General features: G+C 44.5%; 1 protein-coding gene and 1 long non-coding RNA gene across 2 annotated transcripts in view; both read left to right on the top strand.

Annotated features, from left to right (window-relative positions):
• Positions 1–3,177: 3,177 nt before the first annotated feature.
• LOC121840743 lies at positions 3,178–5,026 on the top strand. Its single transcript, XR_006079875.1, has 2 exons — positions 3,178–3,296; positions 4,763–5,026. It is a non-coding gene; the product is annotated as an uncharacterized LOC121840743 (long non-coding RNA).
• A 16,299-nt stretch (positions 5,027–21,325) lies between these two features.
• tbxtb (T-box transcription factor Tb) overlaps positions 21,326–25,370 on the top strand; it is an 8,542-nt gene continuing 4,497 nt past the window's right edge. The window contains exons 1-6 of the mRNA XM_024387243.2: positions 21,326–21,531; positions 22,176–22,440; positions 23,015–23,149; positions 23,401–23,462; positions 23,609–23,667; positions 24,033–24,194. Coding sequence (XP_024243011.2) covers positions 21,326–21,531; positions 22,176–22,440; positions 23,015–23,149; positions 23,401–23,462; positions 23,609–23,667; positions 24,033–24,194 — 889 coding nt within the window. The remainder of the gene's footprint in view (positions 21,532–22,175; positions 22,441–23,014; positions 23,150–23,400; positions 23,463–23,608; positions 23,668–24,032; positions 24,195–25,370) is intronic.

Here is a 25,370-nt window from a genome sequence, read left to right on the forward strand (position 1 = left end):
CTAAATGATCCATCTGAAAAAAATGACATATGTTAGCTTAGTAGACACCCCTCCCCCAACGGCTTTTAGACTTTTAGAAGTAGCGACATCAACTGTTTGTTTTTTTACGTCACCAATCAATGCGGATAGAGCAGGCAAGAGAGAGTGAGAGAGGGTTGAGGAGGTGACATTATAGGAATAGGTCCACAGAATTATACCCAGGAGGAGCGGCTTCTATGGAGGAACTTTGAATGTCCTTTGAGCTAGCTTGCTAACAAGCTTTTGTACAGTAGCCTATGCTTCTGAGGGAGAGGGGCATGTAGCCTAAATATGAAAGGACAAAGATTTCCAGCTTGCAGCAGGCAGACACTGGAATACATTTCTGAGTGACGAAGTGAGGGCTTTGCATAGGCGTTTTGTTATATTTTGTTGTGGGGCTAGAGAAAAATATCTGGAAGGTGAAATAACATTATTAACCGGTTTCCATGCATTTAAAAATAACGGTTCTGTTCTGGAACAGCATGGATCACTTTTGTTCCAGGTTCCCTTTCTGTTCCTTGAAAAAATGTAGTTAAATTCACATTTTCGGTTTAGTTCCCTGAACCGGTTCCAGCCACTGACACACACACCTACGTACGGCCCTCTTCGCCCCTGCCAGGACAGCATTCCCCACATCCCTGAGAAATAGCCCCTCCCTCCCCGCTCCTCGTCTCCCAGAAATAAAGCAATTAGAGCCGAAGGAAAAACTCTGGAAAACCCGGCGCAGTGCCTTGCACATTTACTTTTAGTATGAGCCAATCCACTCTCTCCATCTGTTTGGTTATTTATATGTATGGGATATTAAGATGTATGATTTATTAGTCATTATATTTACTCTTTCCCTGTTTTTTTTAATGGGTCTCTATTGATGATCTCTTCAGCGTGTTGAATTTCACAGCTGTCTGTGTATTATCCGTATGGAGTATTAGATATGTCAGTACGGAGGAGCATACGAAGGTATTTTTATCTCACTAAATGGAAAACTTTGTATAAGAGCAGACTTGGGTTGGTCTCCTTCTCAGCAGAGAGAATCTTAGTCAATGCAAGGATATGGTTAATAAGGTTGGTTATTAAGGATATGGTTATTAAGGTTGGTTATTAAGGATATGGTTATTAAGGATATGGTTATTAAGGATATGGTTATAAAGGTTGGTTATTAAGGATATGGTTATTAAGGATATGGTTATTAAGGATATGGTTATTAAGGATATGGTTATTAAGGATATGGTTATTAAGTTATTAAGGTTGGTTATTAAGGATATGGTTATTAAGGATATGGTTATTAAGGTTGGTTATTAAGGATATGGTTATTAAGGATATGGTTATATGGTTATTAAGGATATGGTTATTAAGGTTGGTTATTAAGGATATGGTTATTAAGGATATGGTTATATGGTTATTAAGGATATGGTTATTAAGGATATGGTTATTAAGGATATGGTTATTAAGGTTGGTTATTAAGGATATGGTTATTAAGGATATGGTTATTAAGGATATGGTTATTAAGGTTGGTTATTAAGGATATGGTTATTAAGGATATGGTTATTAAGGATATGGTTATTAAGGATATGGTTATTAAGGTTGGTTATTAAGGATATGGTTATTAAGGATATGGTTATTAAGGTTGGTTATTAAGGATATGGTTATTAAGGATATGGTTATATGGTTATTAAGGATATGGTTATTAAGGATATGGTTATTAAGGATATGGTTATTAAGGTTGGTTATTAAGGATATGGTTATTAAGGATATGGTTATTAAGGATATGGTTATTAAGGTTGGTTATTAAGGATATGGTTATTAAGGATATGGTTATTAAGGATATGGTTATTAAGGATATGGTTATTAAGGATATGGTTATTAAGGATATGGTTATTAAGGATATGGTTATTAAGGTAGATGATCGGTCTTGACTAAAGTGGAAATAACCTTGTGATGTCAAGTCATTAAACCTCTTTTCTACTAGAGTACCTGGCTTGCCCACAAATTAGACCTGGTTCTGGGTTTCGAGGTTAGTGTACCAGTGTACCATCACATCTCCACGTCTCCATATCCTATTTTCTTGCTCTACCCTCCCACCCACTTTCTCTCTCTGCCCCCCCCATCTCCTCTCTCTCTCTGGGGTTTGTATAGACCTGTTACCTGCTACACTGTGCTGTGAGTAAACCCCACCCTGTTCCTCTGTTGTACCAGTTATCATCCACCAGACAAAGTGTGTCTTCACCTGGGTGTTCAGTGTTACCGGGTGTGAGCAGAGTCTCCCCAGCGGGGGTACCCTTCAGAAGTAGCACATCATTAGGAATATATTAACAACACAACACCTACCGTGCAGGTCACACACACACACATCGCATAGAGCTGTCGCCATAGAGGATTAGGAGGGGTCAGGATGGTGGTGTTACCCGACCGAGAGGCCTGCCGACTGGGTAGCACAGGAAGGAAACGGGGGGTCAGGATGGTGGTGTTACCCGACCGAGAGGCCTGTTGACTGGGCAGCACAGGAAGGAACGTGGGGGTCAGGATGGTGGTGTTAGAGGCCCCTGGGAGCACGAGAGGCCTGTCGACTGGGCAGCACAGGAAGGAACGGGGGGTCAGGATAGTGGTGTTACCCGACCGAGAGGCCTGTCGACTGGGCAGCACAGGAAGGAAACGGGGGAGGTCAGGATGGTGGTGTGCTACTCGACCGAGAGGCCTGTCGACTGGGCAGCACAGGAAGGAACGTGGGGGTCAGGATGGTGGTGTTACCCGACCGAGAGGCCTGTCGACTGGGCAGCACAGGAAGGAACGTGGGGGTCAGGATGGTGGTGTTACCCGACCGAGAGGCCTGTTGACTGGGCAGCACAGGAAGGAACAGGGGGGTCAGCATGGTGGTGTGTTACCTGACCGAGAGGCCTGTCGACTGGGCAGACCCCTGGAGAACTCCATCCCAGTCAGGGTGTGAGGTTCTGATCCTACTAATCTTGGAAGCCAGAACCAAATCATGTGTGCTCTAGCGAGTTTGAATCAAATCAAATCGCCTGCAGAATCAAATTGAGTAACTAGCTTGCTCCATTTCATTCTGGGAAGGATGTGTTGAAATCTGAGCTAACTGACTGTGACTGTGTGGCCTATCTCAGGGTGCTTTTTGTTGTGGTTTTTCGCTCACAGATTGTCCTTCCAGAGACAAAGAGAGGGCATGTACCTGGAGACTTTAAGAAAGAGGGCTTGGGGAGAGCTCTCCAGCCTGCCTCCTCTCACAGCAGCAGGAACAGGACAACACTGAGCAAATGTTTCCCACGGTACGTGTCAAACCACCACACACACACACACACACACACACACACACACACACACACACACACACACACACACACACACACAGGGGCAGTAATCCCACTTAACGCTGGGAGGCAAACACACCTGCAGTAGGGAGGGTGTCATTCCCTGCCCTGACCCCTCCACACACACACACACAGACACACACACACAAATGTAACATTTGGGACGCTTGAGACAAAAAAACAACCCACAAACAAAACATTGTGGAAATACATTTTTTTTTCTGAAAATAGCCATAAGGATGAATTCTGTGCCAAGAATAAAATCCTAAATGATTTTTTGTAAATATTCAGTAGAGATTACTATGACAGTAGAGTTCTATTGACAGAAGAATTGAGAAGGAGGGGAGAGAGAGAGAGAGAGAGAGAGAGAGACTGAGAGATAAAAGAGAGAGAGAGAGAGAGTTTTCTTCACCTACTTTTGGCAATGTAAACAGATGTTTCCAAATGCCAATAAAGCCCCTTTTGAATTGAATTGAGACGTTGAAGAGCCATAACGATGATAAAGTGAGGTTATGCGGAGGTGCTGAGATGGACATATATGCACAGAGGCATGACAGGACCCATATTTCTCACACCTCTGTGTCAGAACGGACCTAGACAAACATTCCTGGCTGGAGAGAGCTAGAGGGAACTGGAGGGGGATGGAGGACAGCAAATAGTGGTTAGACAGAACTGATGAGTGGTATTACTCACTCTGGCCCAGTGCTAACAGCTGAGAAGCAGGAAAGGTGAGGGAGGGAAGGGCAGGGGAGGAGGAAGAGGATGGAGGGAAGGGCAGGGCAGGGAGGGCAGGGGAGGGCAGGGCAGGTCTCAGATCCACCACTGCCTGGCCTGGTCCATCCATCAACGACTGGATTGACACAGTCTCTCTTCCTTCCCAGAGTGTTGTCTCTGTGTGGGAAACTAGCGCTGAAGGTTGGGCTGGAGCTGTTTTCTCTGTGTGGGAAACTAGCACTGAAGGTTGGGCTGGAGGTGTTGTCTCTGTGTGGGAAACTAGCACTGAAGGTTGGGCTGGAGGTGTTGTCTCTGTGTGGGAAACTAGCACTGAAGGTTGGGCTGGAGGTGTTGTCTCTGTGTGGGAAACTAGCACTGAAGACAGTGCTTCACTCAGACCCCAACCATTGACAGGTCCTAATCATCCCAGCAGGCAAAACTGGTTGAAAATACTGTCAATACAACCAGGTACTTCTGCTGGGATGTTGGTTCTTAACTGCAGAAACGCTGGCCATCATCCAGTAACCAATGAAATGAAAGAAAATCAAGTAATAAGGGAAGTAACCACTCACACTTGTCTTTTATGACTGGCACGGACTTAGCTGAGACCTACTTTACTGAGGAATAATGTACTTACTATGAGTGTGATGTGTGGTTGGCCTGGTCCATCCATCACCGACTAGACTAACACAGTCTCTCTTCCTTCCCAGTGGTTGGACCCCCAACCAGGATGGAACACACAACCAGGATGGAACACACAACCAGGATGGAACACGCAACCAGGATGGAACACGCAACCAGGATGGAACACGCAACCAGGATGGAACACGCAACCAGGATGGAACACGCAACCAGGATGGAACACACAACCAGGATGGAACACACAACCAGGATGGAACACGCAACCAGGATGGAACACGCAACCAGGATAGAACACGCAACCAGGATGGAACACGCAACCAGGATGGAACACAGGATGGCAACCAGGATGGAACACGCAACCAGGATGGAACACGCAACCAGGATGGAACACGCAACCAGGATGGAACACACAACCAGGATGGAACACGCAACCAGGATGGAACACGCAACCAGGATGGAACACGCAACCAGGATGGAACACGCAACCAGGATGGAACACACAGCCAGGATGGAACACGCAACCAGGATGGAACACGCAACCAGGATGGAACACACAACCAGGATGGAACACACAGCCAGGATGGAACACGCAACCAGGATGTGGCATATAGTGTGAGGTTTAGCTGAGGTAAAGCTGGTATGGGTGTGAGAGGAAAGGGAGGGGTTTTCCTCAAGATAATGTATGTACTTTTTACTCCATACATTTTCCCTGACCCCCTAAAGTACTCGGAATGGAATGCTAAGCAGGACAGGACAATTGTCAAATTCACAAAATTATCAAGAGAACATCCCTGGTCATTCATATTGCCTCTTATCTGGCGGACTCACTAAACACATGCTTTGTTTGTAAATGATGTCTGAGTGTTGGAGTGTGCCCCTGGCTATCCGTAAATAAATAAACAAACAGGAAAATAGTGCTGTCTGGTTTGCTTAATATAAGGAATTTGAAATTATTTATACTTTTACTTTTACATTTGATATTTAAGTATTTTTTCGAAATTACATTTACTTTTGATACATAAGTATATTTAAAACCAAATACTTTTAGACTTTTCCTCAAGTAGAATTTCACTGGGTGACTTTCCCTTGAATCATTTTCTAATAAGGTATCTTAACCTTTACTCAAGTATGACAACGGGGTACCTTTTTCCACCTCTGTGTAGAACATAAGTCAGTAATTAACAAGGTAGTAATATTACACATTGACAGTCTAGAGTTCATGACACTAGCAGAACGTGTAGAATCAGATCTACTGCTTAGCAGAAATGTGTCCTACCTCTCTGCATTGAGTGGGAAACTGAACACAGAACACACTGACTTCTGGTCATTGTTGCAAAAACGAGGTGTTACATTTTATACATTCACTGTATTTGTTTTTATTATAGATCCCTGTTAGTTCCTGCCAAGGCAGCAGCTACTCTTCCTGGGGTTTATTATGGACCCCCATTAGTTCCTGCCAAGGCAGCAGCTACTCTTCCTGGGGTTTATTACGGATCCCCATTTGTTCCTGCCAAGGCAGCAGCTACTCTTCCTGTGGTTTATTATGGATCCCCATTAGTTCCTGACAAGGCAGCAGCTACTCTTCCTGGGGTTTATTATGGACCCCCATTAGTTCCTGCCAAGGCAGCTACTCTTCCATGGACCCCCATTAGTTCCTGCCAAGGCAGCAGCTACTCTTCCTGGGGTTTATTATGGATCCCCATTAGTTCCTGACAAGGCAGCAGCTACTCTTCCTGGGGTTTATTATGGATCCCCATTAGTTCCTGCCAAGGCAGCAGCTACTCTTCCTGGGGTTTATTATGGATCCCCATTAGTTCCTGCCAAGGCAGCAGCTACTCTTCCTCTTCCTGCCAAGGGGTTTCCTGGGGTTTATGGATCCCCATTAGTTCCTGCCAAGGCAGCAGCTACTCTTCCTGGGGTTTCCCCATTAGTTCCTGGATCCTTCCATTACGGATCCCCATTAGTTCCTGCCAAGGCAGCAGCTACTCTTCCTGGGGTTTATTATGGATCCCCATTAGTTCCTGCCAAGGCAGCAGCTACTCTTCCTGGGGTTTATTATGGATCCCCATTAGTTCCTGCCAAGGCAGCAGCTACTCTTCCTGGGGTTTATTATGGATCCCCATTAGTTCCTGCCAAGGCAGCAGCTACTCTTCCTGGGGTTTATTATGGATCCCCATTAGTTCCTGCCAAGGCAGCAGCTACTCTTCCTGGGGTTTATTATGGATCCCCATTAGTTCCTGCCAAGGCAGCAGCTACTCTTCCTGGGGTTTATTATGGATCCCCATTAGTTCCTGCCAAGGCAGCAGCTACTCTTCCTGGGGTTTATTATGGATCCCCATTAGTTCCTGCCAAGGCAGCAGCTACTCTTCCTGGGGTCCAGCAACATTAAGGCAGTTATATACAATTAAAAATAATACATGACATTACATTTCATAACACTTTTCACACCACATTAAGTGTGTTCCCTCAGACCACTACTCTAGGTATTCTAGTGGTTAGAGCGTTGGGCCGGTAACTGAAAGGTTGCTGGATCGAATCCCCAAGCTGACAAGGTAAAAATCCGTCGTTCTGCCCCTGAACAAGGCAGTTAACCCCAATGTTCCCCTGAACAAGGCTGTTAACCTACTGTTCCCCTGAACAAGGCTGTTAACCCACTGTTCCCCTGAACAAGGCTGTTAACCCACTGTTCCCCTGAACAAGGTAGTTAACCCACTGTTCCCGGGTGACAAAGACGTGGATGTCGAATAAGGCAGCCCTCCGCACCTCTCTGATTCAGAGGGGTTGGGTTAAATGCGGAAGACAGTTGAAGGCATTCAGTAGTACAACTGACTTGGTACCCCGGCCCCCCCCTTTCCCTACTATCACATATCTACGATACAAAATCCATATGTAAGTGTATGTAGTTTGTGTGTCTGTCTCTTCAATGTCCTCGCTGTTCCGTAAGGTGCGTTTGATCTGTTTTTCTTTTACATCTATAGCTATCCACAGACTGCTATTCTGTTAAAAGATACTCTGTTTTAAACACTGCTAGGTAGCTAGCTAATCATCCTCAGTTTCACGTCCTGACCTTAGTTCCTTTTTTATGTCTCTATATTAGTTTGGTCAGGGTGTGAGTTGGGGTGGACATTCTATGTTTTGTGTTCTATGTTTTCTATTTCTATGTGTTTGGCCTGGTATGGTTCCCAATCAGAGGCAGTTGGCAATCGTTGTCTCTGATTGAGAACCATACTTAGGCAGCCTGTTTTCCCACTATGGGTTGTGGGTAGTTGTTTTGTGTTTCTGCACCTGACAGGACTGTTTAGTTTCCGTTCATTCTCTTTGATATTTTGTTTTGTGTTCAGTTTAAATAAAAATAACATGAACACTTACCACGCTGCACTTTGGTCCACACCTTCTTCATACGACGACCGTTACACTCAGGCTGCTATTCTGTTAAAACATACTCTGTTTAGACACCGCTAGCTAGCTAACCATGGTCATATAATATACGATTAACTAGATTCCTTTGTTATAACAGGGGATTTAACATCATATCAAAGGCGAAAATATACTTTCAAGACTAGCTTTAGACAGAGAATACAGTCTCTGTGCTTTAGGATGACCAGTTTCAGTGCGTAAGTGTAACAATGCATGGATTATAGTATTACAACAAAATAAGATTGTATTTTTAGAAACTCAGCAAAAAAGAAACGTCCTCTCACTGTCAACTGCATTTATTTACAGCAAATAACCGAAATGTTGTTAGTTCGAATCTCCGAGCTGACAAGGTAAAAATATGTTGTTCTGCCCCTGAACAAGGCAGTTAACCCAGTTAACCCTAAGCCGTCATTTTAAATAAGAATTTGTTCTTAACTGACTTGCCAAGTTAAATAAAGGTAAAATTAAAATAAATAAATATACAAGATATCCAAGCAATATAAGATCATATACAGGATCATAAACAGAATTACAAAAGTAAAAGAACAAATAAAAAATTGGTCATGAATTGTGTTTATTGATCAAACATCCATGGAAAACGACGCCCTGTCATTGCTGTGTTCATCCACTGGGTGAAAACATGAAGATGGAAAAAGGAACGCACATTTAGTTTCTTTTGACGTACTACATAGCTATATTGCTAGACTCTTGTTCGCTAGCTTATCCTTTCCCCCAATGCACAATAAATAGTTGCTCCTAACGAACGTACAGCTAGTTGGTCGAGTTAGCCACATTTTCTGCTTGCTAACAGTAACAAACTGGCTCAGAATGTTTCCATCCATCGGTTGATGACTGCCTATTGCTGTTTATAAACCCCATGAATATGCTACAGACCTCGAGACAACTCGATAGAGTGTTTTTTCTCAAAGTTTCCGGGGGGGTCACGTGTCCTTATATCAGTATACTCGTAACAAGCTAAGCATTAAGAAACTTCTATTAGATAAAGTAAACCTCACTTAGCAAATAAACCATTCATTCCATACAAAAACCCCTTTGTTTGGGTGGAAAAAAAACTAGATAAAAAAGCTACCTGCTGGAGGGAGACAGATTTATCCGCTGAGTTGGTCTTCTCATTTTCCTCTTCCTCTCTGGTATAGTCTAGCTAGCTAACACACACTGTCCCTTACCAACATGGCTGTCTCTTAGAGGTTGGTGTGGCCTAGGTAGCTAACACACCCTGTCCCTTACCAACATGGCTGTCTCTTAGAGGTTGGTGTGGCCTAGCTAGCTAACACACCCTGTCTCTTAGAGGTTGGTGTGGCCTAGCTAGCTAACACACCCTGTCCCTTACCAACATGGCTGTCTCTAAGAGGTTGGTGTGGCCTAGCTAGCTAACACACCCTGTCCCTTACCAACATGGCTGTCTCTTAGAGGTTGGTGTGGCCTAGCTAGCTAACACACCCTGTCTCTTACCAACATGGCTGTCTCTTAGAGGTTGGTGTGGCCTAGCTACAGTAGCTAACACACCGTGTCCCTTACCAACATGGCTGTCTCTTAGAGGTTGGTGTGGCCTAGCTACAGTAGGTAACACACCCTGTCCCTTACCAACATGGCTGTCTCTCAGAGGTTGGTGTGGCCTAGCTACAGTAGCTAACACAACTTGTCCCTTGCCTACATGGCTGTCTATCTGAGGTTGGTGTGGCCTAGCTAGCTAACACACCCTGTCCCTTACCAACATGGCTGTCTCTCAGAGGTTGGTGTAGTCTAGCTACAGTAGCTAACACACCCTGTCCCTTACCAACATGGCTGTCTCTTAGAGGTTGGTGTGGTCTATCTAGCTAACACACCCTGTCCCTTACCAACATGGCTGTCTCTTAGAGGTTGGTGTAGTCTAGCTACAGTAGGTAACACACCCTGTCCCTTACCAACATGGCTGTCTCTTAGAGGTGCGTGAATGAGAAGCTACAGGCCTAATTTACACTGACCCCTCCCCTTTGTTAACACACTCTGACACCTCTCCTTTGTTAACACACTCTGACCCCTCCCCTTTGTTAACACACTCTGACCCCTCCCCTTTGTTAACATACACTGACCCCTCCCCTTTGTTAACACACTCTGACCCCTCCCCTTTGTTAACACACTCTGACCCCTCCCCTTTGTTAACACACACTGACCCCTCCCCTTTGTTAACACACTCTGACCCCTCCCCTTTGTTAACATACACTGACCCCCCCCTTTGTTAACACACTGACCCCTCCCCTTTGTTAACATACACTGACCCCTCCCCTTTGTTAACACACACTGACCCCTCCCCGTCATATCTCCTCTCCTCCTTCCCTCCTTCCCTCCTCCGCTCCTCTCCTCCTCCTCTAATCTCTGCCTCGCCCCCTCCTCCTCCTCCTCCTCTCCTACCCTTCTTTCCTCTTCTCCCCTCCCCTCCTCCTCTCCCACCTCCCTCCCCCTCTCCTCTCTCCTCTCCCCTCTCTGTCTCTCCTCCTCTCTCCTCCTCCTCCGTGTGTGTGTGTGTGTGTGTCCGTGTGTGTGTGTGTGTCCGTCCGTCCGTCCGCCCCCTCAGACCCAGTCCAAGATTTGGTTAGTAACACAGTACATAGAAACCTCCTCCCCTGTGGAAGATGGAATATAACGCCTCCATGTTACGTCTGCTATTTACAGATTTGTGTTCCTAAATTGTAAACTGCCATAGCAACCGCTATTTGGAGGGAAAAAAATACGGGATATTCCGTCATTGTCATTTAATTTGAGCATTTCTCAGAATGAACAGCATTTTTTTCTCCTCCATTTTGTATCATAGTCCATTTGACTCAAAGAAAACATTCCGTCATCATCATTAACTTCATTAATCATCTTTAACACTTTTTAATGACATTTTCCTTGGCATTCTACCATAGACGCAGTGTGTATTTCCTAGTGTTCACTCTGACAAGGAGAAAGAAGACGCTGGTTGGGAACCGTCCTCCTCTTCTCAAACCAAATCAGATGTTTCTAAGCCTAACACTGTCCAACCCTAAAGATCCTTCAAAGTCCAACTCTGATTGATCTCATTCTAACGAATACACCAGAGAAATATGTTCCTACTGGTGTCTTCTCCTAAGATATTAGTGACCGTTACCCAGTTGTTTGGGTTAGAGGAACTCACAGCAAGGAACTTTAAAAACTTCAGTTTACACAATCTATATTTTTAGTGATCTTGATTGTATTTCAGCGTTGATTGTCAAATCAAATCAAATCAAATCAAATTTTATTTGTCACATACACATGGTTAGCAGATGTTAATGCGAGTGTAGCGAAATGCTTGTGCTTCTAGTTCTGACAATGCAGTAATAACGAACAAGTAATCTAACTAACAATTCCAAAAAAACTACTGTCTTATACACAGTGTAAGGGGATAAAGAATATGTACATAAGGATATATGAATGAGTGATGGTACAGAGCAGCATAGGCAAGATACAGTAGATGATATCGAGTACAGTATATACATATGAGATGAGTATGTAAACCAAGTGGCATAGTTAAAGTGGCTAGTGATACATGTATTACATAAGGATGCAGTCGATGATATAGAGTACAGTATCTACGTATGCATATGAGATGAATAATGTAGGGTAAGTAACATTATATAAGGTAGCATTGTTTAAAGTGGCTAGTGATATATTTACATCATTTCCCATCAATTCCCATTATTAAAGTGGCTGGAGTTGAGTCAGTGTCAGTGTCAGTGTGTTGACAGCAGCCACTCAATGTTAGTGGTGGCTGTTTAACAGTCTGATGGCCTTGAGATAGAAGCTGTTTTTCAGTCTCTCGGTCCCAGCTTTGATGCACCTGTATTTCAGCATTCCCTGTACTTGATTCAGCTTTGCGCCTCTTTGCAGATGTCTTCAATACTATTGTGGATAGTCATGCTCCCTTTATAAAATGGAGGGTTAAAGGTAGATTGAATGCCTGGTACACTCTGGAATTATCAGAAGTCATTCATAAAAGAGATGATGCTTGGGTCAAGGCCAGGAACAAAGGCTTAAGCCTGGACTGGCAAGTTTTTAAGCAACTGAGGAATCATCACAGCTACTTCCGGCGCCGACAGAGATGGCCGCCTCGCTTCGCGTTCCTAGGAAACTATGCAGTTTTTTGTTTTTTTACGTGTTATTTCTTACACTAGTACCCCAGGTCATCTTAGGTTTCTTTACATACAGCCGACAAGAACTACTGAATATAAGATCAGCGTCAACTCACTATCAGTACGACCAAGAATATGTTTTTCGCGACGCGGATCCTGTGTTCTGCCTTACAACCAGTGTAACCGAGTGGATCACATGCAGCGAAAAAGAAAAAAAAAACGACTCAGAAAAAGAGGGAAACGAAGCGGTCTTCTGGTCAGACTCCGGAGACGGGCACACCGTGCACCACTCCCTAGCATTCTTCTTGCCAATGTCCAGTCTCTTGACAACAAGGTTGATGAAATCCGAGCAAGGGTAGCATTCCAGAGGGACATCAGAGACTGTAACGTTCTCTGCTTCACGGAAACATGGCTAACTGGAGAGACGCAATCCGTAGCGGTGCAGCCAGCGGGTTTCTCCACGCATCGCGCCGACAGAAACAAACATCTTTCTGGTAAGAAGAGGGGCGGGGGCGTATGTCTTATGGCCAACGTGACATGGTGTGATGAAAGAAACATACAGGAACTCAAATCCTTCTGTTCACCTGATTTAGAATTCCTCACAATCAAATGTAGACCGCATTATCTACCAAGAGAATTCTCTTCGATTATAATCACAGCCGTATATATCCCCCCAAGCAGACACATCGATGGCTCTGAACGAACTTTATTTAACTCTCTGCAAACTGGAAACGATTTATCCGGAGGCTGCATTCATTGTAGCTGGGGATTTTAACAAGGCTAATCTGAAAACAAGACTCCCTAAATTTTATCAGCATATCGATTGCGCAACCAGGGGTGGAAAGACCCTGGATCATTGTTACTCTAACTTCCGCGACGCATATAAGGCCCTGCCCCCCCCTTTCGGAAAAGCTGACCACGACTCCATTTTGTTGATCCCTGCCTACAGACAGAAACTAAAACAAGAAGCTCCCACGCTGAGGTCTGTCCAACGCTGGTCTGACCAAGCTGACTCCACACTCCAAGACTGCTTCCATCACGTGGACTGGGAGATGTTTCGTATTGCGTCAGACAACAACATTGACGAATACGCTGATTCGGTGTGCGAGTTCATTAGAACGTGCGTTGAAGATGTCGTTCCCATAGCAACGATTAAAACATTCCCTAACCAGAAACCTTGGATTGATGGCAGCATTCGTGTGAAACTGAACGCACGAACCACTGCTTTTAATCAGGGCAAGGTGTCTGGTAACATGGCTGAATACAAACAGTGCAGCTATTCCCTCCGCAAGGCTATCAAACAAGCTAAGCGCCAGTACAGAGACAAAGTAGAATCTCAATTCAACGGCTCAGACACAAGAGGTATGTGGCAGGGTCTACAGTCAATCACGGACTACAGGAAGAAACCCAGCCCAGTCACGGACCAGGATGTCTTGCTCCCAGGCAGACTAAATAACTTTTTTGCAATACAGTGCCACTGACACGGCCTGCAACGGAAACATGCGGTCTCTCCTTCACTGCAGCCGAAGTGAGTAAGACATTTAAACGTGTTAACCCTCGCAAGGCTGCAGGCCCAGACGGCATCCCCAGCCGCGCCCTCAGAGCATGCGCAGACCAGCTGGCCGGTGTGTTTACGGACATATTCAATCAATCCCTATACCAGTCTGCTGTTCCCACATGCTTCAAGAGGGCCACCATTGTTCCTGTTCCCAAGAAAGCTAAGGTAACTGAGCTAAACGACTACCGCCCTTAGCACTCACATCCGTCATCATGAAGTGCTTTGAGAGACTAGTCAAGGACCATATCACCTCCACCCTACCTGACACCCTTGACCCACTCCAATTTGCTTACCGCCCAAATAGGTCCACAGACGATGCAATCTCAACCACACTGCACACTGCCCTAACCCATCTGGACAAAAGGAATACCTATGTGAGAATGCTGTTCATCAACTACAGCTCGGCATTCAACACCATAGTACCCTCCAAGCTCGTCATCAAGCTCGAGACCCTGGGTCTCGACCCCGCCCTGTGCAACTGGGTACTGGACTTCCTGACGGGCCGCCCCCAGGTGGTGAGGGTAGGCAACAACATCTCCTCCCCGCTGATCCTCAACACTGGGGCCCCACAAGGGTGCGTTCTGAGCCCTCTCCTGTACTCCCTGTTCACCCACGACTGCGTGGCCATGCACGCCTCCAACTCAATCATCAAGTTTGCGGACGACACAACAGTGGTAGGCTTGATTACCAACAACGACGAGACGGCCTACAGGGAGGAGGTGAGGGCCCTCGGAGTGTGGTGTCAGGAAAATAACCTCACACTCAACGTCAACAAAACTAAGGAGATGATTGTGGACTTCAGGAAACAGCAGAGGGAACACCCCCATCCACATCGATGGAACAGTAGTGGAGAGGGTAGCAAGTTTTAAGTTCCTCGGCATACACATCACAGACAAACTGAATTGGTCCACTCACACAGACAGCATCGTGAGGAAGGCGCAGCAGCGCCTCTTCAACCTCAGGAGGCTGAAGAAATTCGGCTTGTCACCAAAAGCACTCACAAACTTCTACAGATGCACAATCGAGAGCATCCTGGCGGGCTGTATCACCGCCTGGTATGGCAACTGCACCGCCCTCAACCGTAAGGCTCTCCAGAGGGTAGTGAGGTCTGCACAACGCATCACCGGGGGCAAACTACCTGCCCTCCAGGACACCTACACCACCCGATGCTACAGGAAGGCCATAAAGATCATCAAGGACATCAACCACCCGAGCCACTGCCTGTTCACCCCGCTGCCATCCAGAAGGCGAGGTCAGTACAGGTGCATCAAAGCTAGGACCGAGAGACTGAAAAACAGCTTCTATCTCAAGGCCATCAGACTGTTAAACAGCCACCACTAACATTGAGTGGCTACTGCCAACACACTGTCAATGACACTGACTCTACTCCAGCCACTTTAATCATGGGAATCGATGGGAAATGATGTAAATATATCACTAGCCACTTTAAACAATGCTACCTTATATAATGTTACTTACCCTACATTGTTCATCTCATATGCATACGTTGATACTGTACTCTATATCATCGACTGCATCCTTATGTAATACATGTATCACTAGCCACTTTAACTATGCCACTTGGTTTACATACTTATCTCATATGTATATACTGTACTCGATATCATCTACTGTATCTTGCCTATGCTGCTCTGTACCATCACTCTTTCATATATCCTTATGTACATATTCTTTATCCCCTTACACTGTGTATGACAGTAGTTTTTTTTGGAATTGTTAGTTAGATTACTTGCTCGTTATTACTGCATTGTCGGAACTAGAAGCACAAGCATTTCGCTACACTCGCATTAACATCTGCTAACCATGTGTATGTGACAAATAAAATTTGATTTGATGATTTGATTTGTGTAGAATAAATAATCAGAATGGCTAAATCTGATTATTATGTAACAGCTCTTTCAGATTGTAATGGAAACCCAACTAAATTCTGGAAAACTGTCAACTAACCGGTGCCCCAACACATTGACTCTGTACCGGTGCCCCAACACACTGACTCGGTACCGGTGCCCCAACACACTGACTCGGTACCGGTGCCCCCACACACTGACTCGGTACCGGTGCCCCCACACACTGACTCGGTACCGGTGCCCCCACACACTGACTCGGTACCGGTGCCCCACACACTGACTCGGTACCGGTGCCCCCACACACTGACTCGGTACCGGTGCCCCAACACACTGACTCGGTACCGGTGCCCCAACACATTGACTCTGTACCGGTGCCCCCACACACTGACTCGGTACCGGTGCTCCCACACACTGACTCTGTACCGGTGCCCCTGTACACTGACTCGGTACCGGTGCCCCTGTACACTGACTCTGTACCGGTGCCCCCACACATTGACTCGGTACCGGTGCCCCTGCACACTGACTCTGTACCGGTGCCCCAACACATTGACTCTGTACCGGTGCCCAAACACATTGACTCTGTACCGGTGCCCCAACACATTGACTCTGTACCGGTGCCCCCACACATTGACTCTGTACCGGTGCCCCAACACACTGACTCGGTACCGGTGCCCCAACACATTGACTCGGTACCGGTGCCCCCACACACTGACTCTGTACCGGTGCCCCCACACACTGACTCTGTACCGGTGCCCCAACACATTGACTCGGTACCGGTGCCCCAACACACTGACTCTGTACCGGTGCCCCAACACATTGACTCTGTACCGGTGCCCCCACACACTGACTCTGTACCGGTGCCCCAACACACTGACTCTGTACCGGTGCCCCAACACATTGACTCTGTACCGGTGCCCCCACACACTGACTCTGTACCGGTGCCCCAACACATTGACTCTGTACCGGTGCCCCCACACACTGACTCTGTACCGGTGCCCCAACACATTGACTCTGTACCGGTGCCCCAACACACTGACTCTGTACCGGTGCCCCCACACACTGACTCTGTACCGGTGCCCCCACACACTGACTCTGTACCGGTGCCCCCTGTATGTAGCCTTGTTATTCTTATTGCGTTCTTTTTTTATTACTACTTTTTTATTTTAGCCTACTTGGTAAATATTTTTCTTAACTCTTCTTGAACTGCACTGTTGGTTAAGGGCTCGTAAGTAACCATTTCATGGTAAGGTTTACACTTGTTGTATTCAGCATTTCACGGTAAGGTCTACACTTGTTGTATTCAGCATTTCACGGTAAGGTCTACACTTGTTGTATTCAGCATTTCACTGTAAGGTCTACACTTGTTGTATTCAGCATTTCACTGTAAGGTCTACACTTGTTGTATTCAGCATTTCACTGTAAGGTCTACACTTGTTGTATTCAGCATTTCACGGTAAGGTCTACACTTGTTGTATTCAGCATTTCACTGTAAGGTTTACACTTGTTGTATTCAGCATTTCACTGTAAGGTCTACACTTGTTGTATTCAGCATTTCACGGTAAGGTCTACACTTGTTGTATTCAGCATTTCACTGTAAGGTCTACACTTGTTGTATTCAGCATTTCACTGTAAGGTCTACACTTGTTGTATTCAGCATTTCACTGTAAGGTCTACACTTGTTGTATTCAGCATTTCACTGTAAGGTCTAGACTTGTTGTATTCAGCATTTCATGGGAAGGTCTACACTTGTTGTATTCGGCGCATGTGACTAATAAAGCTTGATTTGATTTGAAATCCCTATTAATTCAGACACTCGCCTCGTTACGGGGAAACATGCTATCATTGATGCATTTAATCACCATTTTATTTCAGCAGGCTATCTCTTTGAAAACCTTTAAGCCTATTCATAATGATACTGGGCTGGATGCTGATATGGGGGGTCTTACTGAATGATCAGAGGACGGATAGTCAAAGCTTTCCTTTTGGGCTATTTAAAGAAAATTAAGTCCTGGATGCTATCAGTATACAACAAGAAATCCAAAGGGACCGACCAATTGGATCCCGGTCTGCTTAAGTGTGCAGCACCCATCATTGTTGTCTCAATAACCACCATTTTTATTTAACATTGTTATCAGGAAATATGACAAAAGTATGAAATCAGCTCTTGTGCCCTAAGGGCGGATAATAGTGATCATAATCATTATCGCCCCTTTTCAAGACTTCCTGGTCTAGCTAAGATTCTAGAATCCCTGGTAAAACTTTGCTCTTTTTTTATCTGAGAAATGTATTTTGAATGTAAACCAATCAGGGTTTAGACCTGGACATCCAATCAGGGTTTTAGTCCTGGACATCCAATCAGGGTTTAGTCCTGGACATCCAATCAGGGTTTAGTCCTGGACATCCAATCAGGGTTTAGTCCTGGACATCCAATCAGGGTTTAGGCCTGGACATCCAATCAGGGTTTAGTCCTGGACATCCAATCAGGGTTTAGTCCTGGACATCCAATCAGGGTGTTGTCCTGGACATATCACTATGACAGTAAACCCCTTTAGTTGTTAATGATCTTGTCAGTGATTTAGACACTAAAATGAAATGTGCTACGTTGTTTGTGGACCTGTAAAAAGCTTTTGATACCGTTGATCAAGATGACCTGTTCTCTCGTGAATATTTATATAAACACCATTGTCAATCTGTTAAATGGTAAACTTCATCTATATGTGGAGGATATTATTATATATGCTGTTACCCTGACTGTTGATCTGACTGTTGATCTGACTGTTACCCTGACTGTTGAGACTGTTGATCTGACTGTTGATCTGACTGTTACCCTGACTGTTGATCTGACTGTTACCCTGACTGTTGATCTGACTGTTGATCTGACTGTTGATCTGACTGTTACCCTGACTGTTACCCTGACTGTTACCCTGACTGTTGATCTGACTGTTACCCTGACTGTTGATCTGACTGTTACCCTGACTGTTACCCTGACTGTTGATCTGACTGTTACCCTGACTGTTGATCTGACTGTTGATCTGACTGTTACCCTGACTGTTGATCTGACTGTTACCCTGACTGTTACCCTGACTGTTGATCTGACTGTTACCCTGACTGTTGATCTGACTGTTACCCTGACTGTTACCCCTGACTGTTACCCTGATCTGACTGTTACCCTGACTGTTGATCTGACTGTTACCCTGACTGTTGATCTGACTGTTACCCTGACTGTTACCCTGACTGTTGATCTGACTGTTACCCTGACTGTTGATCTGACTGTTACCCTGACTGTTACCCTGACTGTTGATCTGACTGTTACCCTGACTGTTGATCTGACTGTTACCCTGACTGTTGATCTGACTGTTACCCTGACTGTTGATCTGACTGTTACCCTGACTGTTACCCTGACTGTTGATCTGACTGTTACCCTGACTGTTACCCTGACTGTTGATCTGACTGTTACCCTGACTGTTGATCTGACTGTTACCCTGACTGTTGATCTGACTGTGTGAAAAGTACAGTCAGATTGTTTTGCTATGCAGGAATCCCTTGCTGATTTAAATGCTGTGTTTAACACAGGAAAAGGAAATAGATGTTGTTTTAAACTGTGGTGAGAATGTTTCAGATGAACTACATGTTCACTCATTAGATGGTTCTCCAACCCAACGTGTTCATATAAATAGGCATTTGGATTGCTTTTTCTACAGAAACAGATCGTTCCTTTCTCTACGCAGTAGTTTAGCAGATTATTCAGTCAATCTTTTTATCCGTTGTTGATTATGGTAATGTTATTTATCAAAGTTCAGTTGCTCCAACTCTTAAACCATTGGATGCCATCCATCATAGTGCCTTTCGTTTTGTTACAGCTGACATGTTTGATACCCATCACTGTATTCTGTATCAAAACGTTTTCTGGACTTCGCTAAAGACCTGTAGATCTCTACATGACTCCCTTTCTGTTTACAAGGCCATACTTCATAAACTTCTCTCTTATCTAAGGTTTCAGTTGAAGTATAGACACCTGAGTTGCCTAACCCCGTTCACAGGATTGGTTAACTCTTGAGGTTCCTTGGGTTTCCACCGAGCCAGGTAAATCTGCTTTTTGTTTGACTTTTTAATCGCTATATACATTTCAGCTTGATGTCCTGGTGCCGTTCGGTCAATTTAAAGTATTGACAGGGGTCTTATTTGTGGAAGAAATGTAACAGTTTTTATGGGTAATTTGTGATGTTGTATTTGTGCTTACCACGACTGGGTTTTTGTATATATATATATATATATATATATATATATATATATATATATATATAAAAATAATTGTGTATAATGTGTATATTTATAGTGCGTTAAATAGGGTGCGTTTGGAAAAGAGACCTACTGTTAGGTCGACATATAACTTCCCTGTCAAAATTAAGGCGAAATAAAAATGTAACTACAAATTATTTGAAGAGAAATATAACACCTGTAATGTGTATTTCCTAGAATAACAAAAAATATATGTGATGACGTTGAATCCCAAAAAATTACAAAAAAACCCCCACAACTTTTAACCTAAATTCAATGACATAGTGACATTTCCGTTGTTCATTTCACGTTGAATTCACGTTAGTTAAAAACTCAAACCAAATGTAAATTAAAACTGGATGTTAAATCGTCTGTTCGCAGTGGGTTTCTGCTAACTGGATGGATTGGTTCTCGTTGCGAATCATTTAGCCAAATAATAAAACTGAGAAGTGTTTTCTGTTGTTCGCAGACTTGTTTCTATGCATCCCTTCTATTGTTAAAGGTGTGTTACGGCCTGGTCTGTATTTCCTGCGTTTTGTCACCTACCCGACCACTTCACAGGCCTTGAAACGAATAAACATCTCGAATAACCTTCGTCGTGGGAAATGGTTTTGGAAGTTATTTCAGTTGTTAAAAGTTTTGTAGAATAAAAACAGAACTATTAATTCATGAGTAAAAGCAACAACAACCAAAAAAAGTTTAAATAATGTCGTAGAATATAACGTGTTTAATTAGAGGGAAACTTAAAAGTGTGTCTTTCGCATAGAAAGTGTCACAAGTGAAAACGTTTTAAACGAGTATAATACAAATATATTCGGTCTTTCAAGTTAGACTAGAGTTTGATCATCAGAAATAAAGCATTTTATGAGTCCTACTTATCTGAACATAGGCCTCCAGTCATTTGAGATTGAGTCAAACTGTAAAGAACATTTGAAATAAATACCTGAAAGTTCAAATCGCTCGGTTTCATTCTGCAGTTCTTTGATATAGACTACTACGTGTAAATATTGACAGATTGAAGTAATAAAACAATTACAATTGGCTTGTGAGCAATCGACTTCAGACACATTACCCATCCTTCCTGTAAAGCCATCCTTCCTCCCTAATCCTACTGATACAGTATAGCCTCATACAACCAATGGCTGACCAGACGGCATACATCAAAGCGAAGACCAGCCAACCAGCGATGGCACAAAGATATATCCGTTTATTGACTGTTACTTCGGAATATATATTCGGAAACTTGCAATGGAGTGGAGAATATTTGATATATTCAAGTGGATTGGATATATAGCCTATTTGGGAGCGACCGATTTTTTGTTTTCTTAATCTCAAATTGTAATACGTAATTTTTCAACCCTGGAGCTGTTGGAAAGAATGGCCTCAGGTGGCGGGGATGGCCCGGGGAAGGTTACACAGTACCGGGTGGACCACCTTCTCACTGCCGTGGAGAACGAGCTACAGGCGGGCAGCGAGAAGGGCGATCCTACGGAGAGACAACTCAAAGTCGGCTTGGATGAGAACGAACTGTGGCGGAAGTTCAAGGAACTCACGAATGAAATGATAGTAACCAAAAATGGCAGGTAAGAATTGAATTGACATGTGTTTTATATACATGTATATACTGTATTATTGTTGGTTGTTTTATGCGTATTATTTATGGTTCGGCTACCTGCCAAATGTATAGCCTTTCTTTTTACAACGGTTGTACCGTCTTAATTTATATAGTGAAAAAAGCAGGTAGGCTGATATATTTAAAAAAAATTTATTTAACTGGGCAAGTAAAAACAAATATTTACAATAACGGCCTAGGAACCGTGGGTTAACTGCCTTGTTCAGAGGCAGAATGACATCTTTTTTTTACCTTGTCAACTCGTGGATTCGATCCAGCAACCTTTCGGTTACTGGCCCAACGCTCTAACCGCTACCTGCCGCCCCTAACAGCCGTAGGTTTATATCACAAATAAATAGTGTTAAACGTGTCTATAACATTGCTGTGGTATCACAGTAATAAAGGAAACAGGATTGCACACATTCATTCATTATATTTAGAGTGTTTCCTGTAACACCCAGGTCTATTAATATTCACATGGCCTATAAAGTGAACCGCTCGTTCGCTTGACATTAAGTGTCAATAATTCCCTATTGTACAATAGATTATAGTTATTGTTTGACTATAAAGGATGAGATAAGGACACCTGTTATTATATTTTCCTTTGTATCCAAGGCGCATGTTTCCGGTGCTGAAGGTGAATGTTTCTGGGTTGGATCCAAACGCCATGTACTCGTTCCTGCTGGACTTCATGGCTGCGGACAACCACCGGTGGAAATACGTTAATGGGGAGTGGGTTCCCGGGGGTAAACCCGAGCCTCAAGCCCCGAGCTGCGTATATATCCACCCGGATTCGCCAAACTTTGGAGCGCGCTGGATGAAAGATCCGGTCTCATTCTGTAAAGTCAAACTCACCAACAAACTCAATGGAGGAGGCCAGGTTAGACGATTACAGTCTTATCACTTTAAATGTCATTTTATAACCTTTTGAGTGCTAGTGTTTTTCCCCAATAATTGTGATAACAATTTAGATCAGAAAACATGTCAAGTTATGGAATCAAATCAAATGTATTTATATAGCCCTTCTTACATCAGCTGATATGTCAAAGTGCTGTAACAGAAACCCAGAATAAAACCCCAAACAGCAAGCAATGCAGGTGTAGAAGCACGGTGGCTAGGAAAAACTCCCTAGAAAGGCCAAAACATAGGAAGAAACCTAGAGAGGAACCAGGCTATGTGGGGTGGCCAGGAATTTCCAAACGAGACCCGTGCCAATATATCCTCCAAACACCGGCTTCTCGAGAATGATCATTTATATAATATATGCCATTCAGAAGACGCTTTTATCTAAAGCGAATTACAATCAAGCGTGTATACATTTTAGGCTATGTTGTCACGGGAACACCCATCAATCAACATTTCGATTAAAATAAATGATCTATTTATACCTGTAAAATAAAGCATGTTATTTAACTTTTTGCTTTAAAAAACAACATTTTTTATACATTTTTCAGATCATGTTAAACTCGTTGCACAAATATGAGCCACGTGTCCATATTGTGCGCGTCGGAGGGCCGCAGAGAATGATCACGAGTCACTCCTTCCCGGAGACTCAGTTCATAGCGGTCACTGCCTACCAGAACGAAGAGGTACATTATTGTATTGATACATTATTTTATAAACACTCTAATGTTAATAGTAATGTGTGTTTTTGTTGCTGTTGTTCACGTATAACTGTCCAATACGTAGACTTTGAAGTACGCAACGTTGTAGACATTTTGTTTTGGTATTTTTAGTTGAAGAAGATATAACATGTAAAAAAATCTAGTTTAATAAAGATTCGTTATTTTATTATTAGGTCTTAACCAATTTTGCATTGTATTTTCACTCCACATTTTAGATAACCGGTCTGAAAATCAAATACAACCCGTTTGCCAAGGCCTTTCTGGATGCTAAAGAAAGGTAGGGCAAGTTGCCTGCTCCCTTTTCTGTCCACTAGAAATATACATTTCGTTAGATTTGATTTAGAATACAGGATATATTAGTGAGCGTTTAGATTGAGAGCCAGTGTTCCACAGACCTGTTCTGATTGGATCCCCTCTCCACAGAACGGATCATAAAGACATCATGGATGACAGTGACAACCAGCACTCAAGCTACTCTCAATGTGAGTATTTTAGATATATATATTTATTTATTTATTAAACATTTAAATAAAGAATGGGATTGATACATACGATAGAGTTAACAGACAGCACATTGGCAATGTAAACATTGACTAACTATTTTATATATATATATATATTTATTTAGAAATTTAAATAAAGAATGGGATTGATACATACAATAGAGTTTACAGACAGTACATTTAATTCTTTATTTTTTAGATCTCAATTCTTCAATTTGACACATAAGCAAAAAAAAAAGGTGTTCAAAATAAATGTGGTGGATTTAAGGAATAGAAGATATAAAACTCCCCACATAAAATGACTCCATGTTTCCCTGTGTTCCTGTGGGCCCACCACACTACAGTGAGTGGATGGTTCATCCCAGGACCTCCTGCTAGCCCTCACACGCAGTTTGGAAGCCCACTGTCCCTGTCCTCGTCCCACGGCTGTGACCGCTACTCCACCCTGAGAAACCATCGCTCTGCACCGTACAGCAGCCCTTACACCCATCGCACCAACTCCCCTAGTGAGTGTCTCGCTATCCCCTCTCCTGTCCTCCACCCCCTCTCTACCCCCTCTCCTGTCCTCCACCCCCTCTCTACCCCCTCTCCTGTCCTCCACCCCCTCTCTACCCCTCTCCTGTCCTCCACCCCCTCTCTACTCCCTCTCCTGTCCTCCACCCCCTCTCTACCCCTCTCCTGTCCTCCACCCCTCTCTACTCCCTCTCCTGTCCTCCACCCCCTCTCCTGTCCTCCACCCCCTCTCTACCCCCTCTCCTGTCCTCCACCCCCTCTCTACACCCTCTCCTGTCCTCCACCCCCTCTTCTGTCCTCCACCTCCTCTCCTGTCTTCCATCCCCTCTCCACCACCTCCCCCACCACCTCCCCAACACCCCTTCCCTTCTCCTCCACATCTACCCATCCAGGACATAGCTATCAATACCCCTCCTCTCCTCCTCCACCTCTACCCATCCAGGACATAGCTACCTTCACCCCTTCCCTCCTCTCCTCCTCCACCTCTATCCATCCAGGACATAGCTACCAACACCCCTCCTCTACTCCTCCACCTCTACCCATCCAGGACATAGCTACCTTCACCCCTTCCCTCCTCTCCTCCTCCACCTCTATCCATCCAGGACATAGCTACCAACACCCCTCCTCTCCTCCTCCACCTCTATCCATCCAGGACATAGCTACCAACACCCCTCCTCTCCTCCTCCACCTCTACCCATCCAGGACATACCTACCTTCACCCCTTCCCTCCTCTCCTCCTCCACCTCTACCCATCCAGGACATAGCTACCTTCACCCCTCATCTCCTCCTCCGCCTCTATCCATCCAGGACATAGCTACCAACACCCCTCCTCTCCTCCTCCACCTCTATCCATCCAGGACATAGCTACCAACACCCCTTCCCTCCTCTCCTCCTCCACCTCTACCCATCCAGGACATAGCTACCTTCACCCCTCATCTCCTCCTCCACCTCTATCCATCCAGGACATAGCTACCAACACCCCTCCTCTCCTCCTCCACCTCTACCCATCCAGGACATAGCTACCTTCACCCCTTCCCTCCTCTCCTCCTCCACCTCTATCCATCCAGGACATAGCTACCAACACCCCTCCTCTCCTCCTCCACCTCTATCCATCCAGGACATAGCTACCAACACCCCTCCTCTCCTCCTCCACCTCTACCCATCCAGGA

This window comes from Oncorhynchus tshawytscha, linkage group LG25 (genome assembly GCF_018296145.1).
Source record: "Oncorhynchus tshawytscha isolate Ot180627B linkage group LG25, Otsh_v2.0, whole genome shotgun sequence".
Classification (NCBI taxonomy): Eukaryota; Metazoa; Chordata; class Actinopteri; order Salmoniformes; family Salmonidae; genus Oncorhynchus; species Oncorhynchus tshawytscha.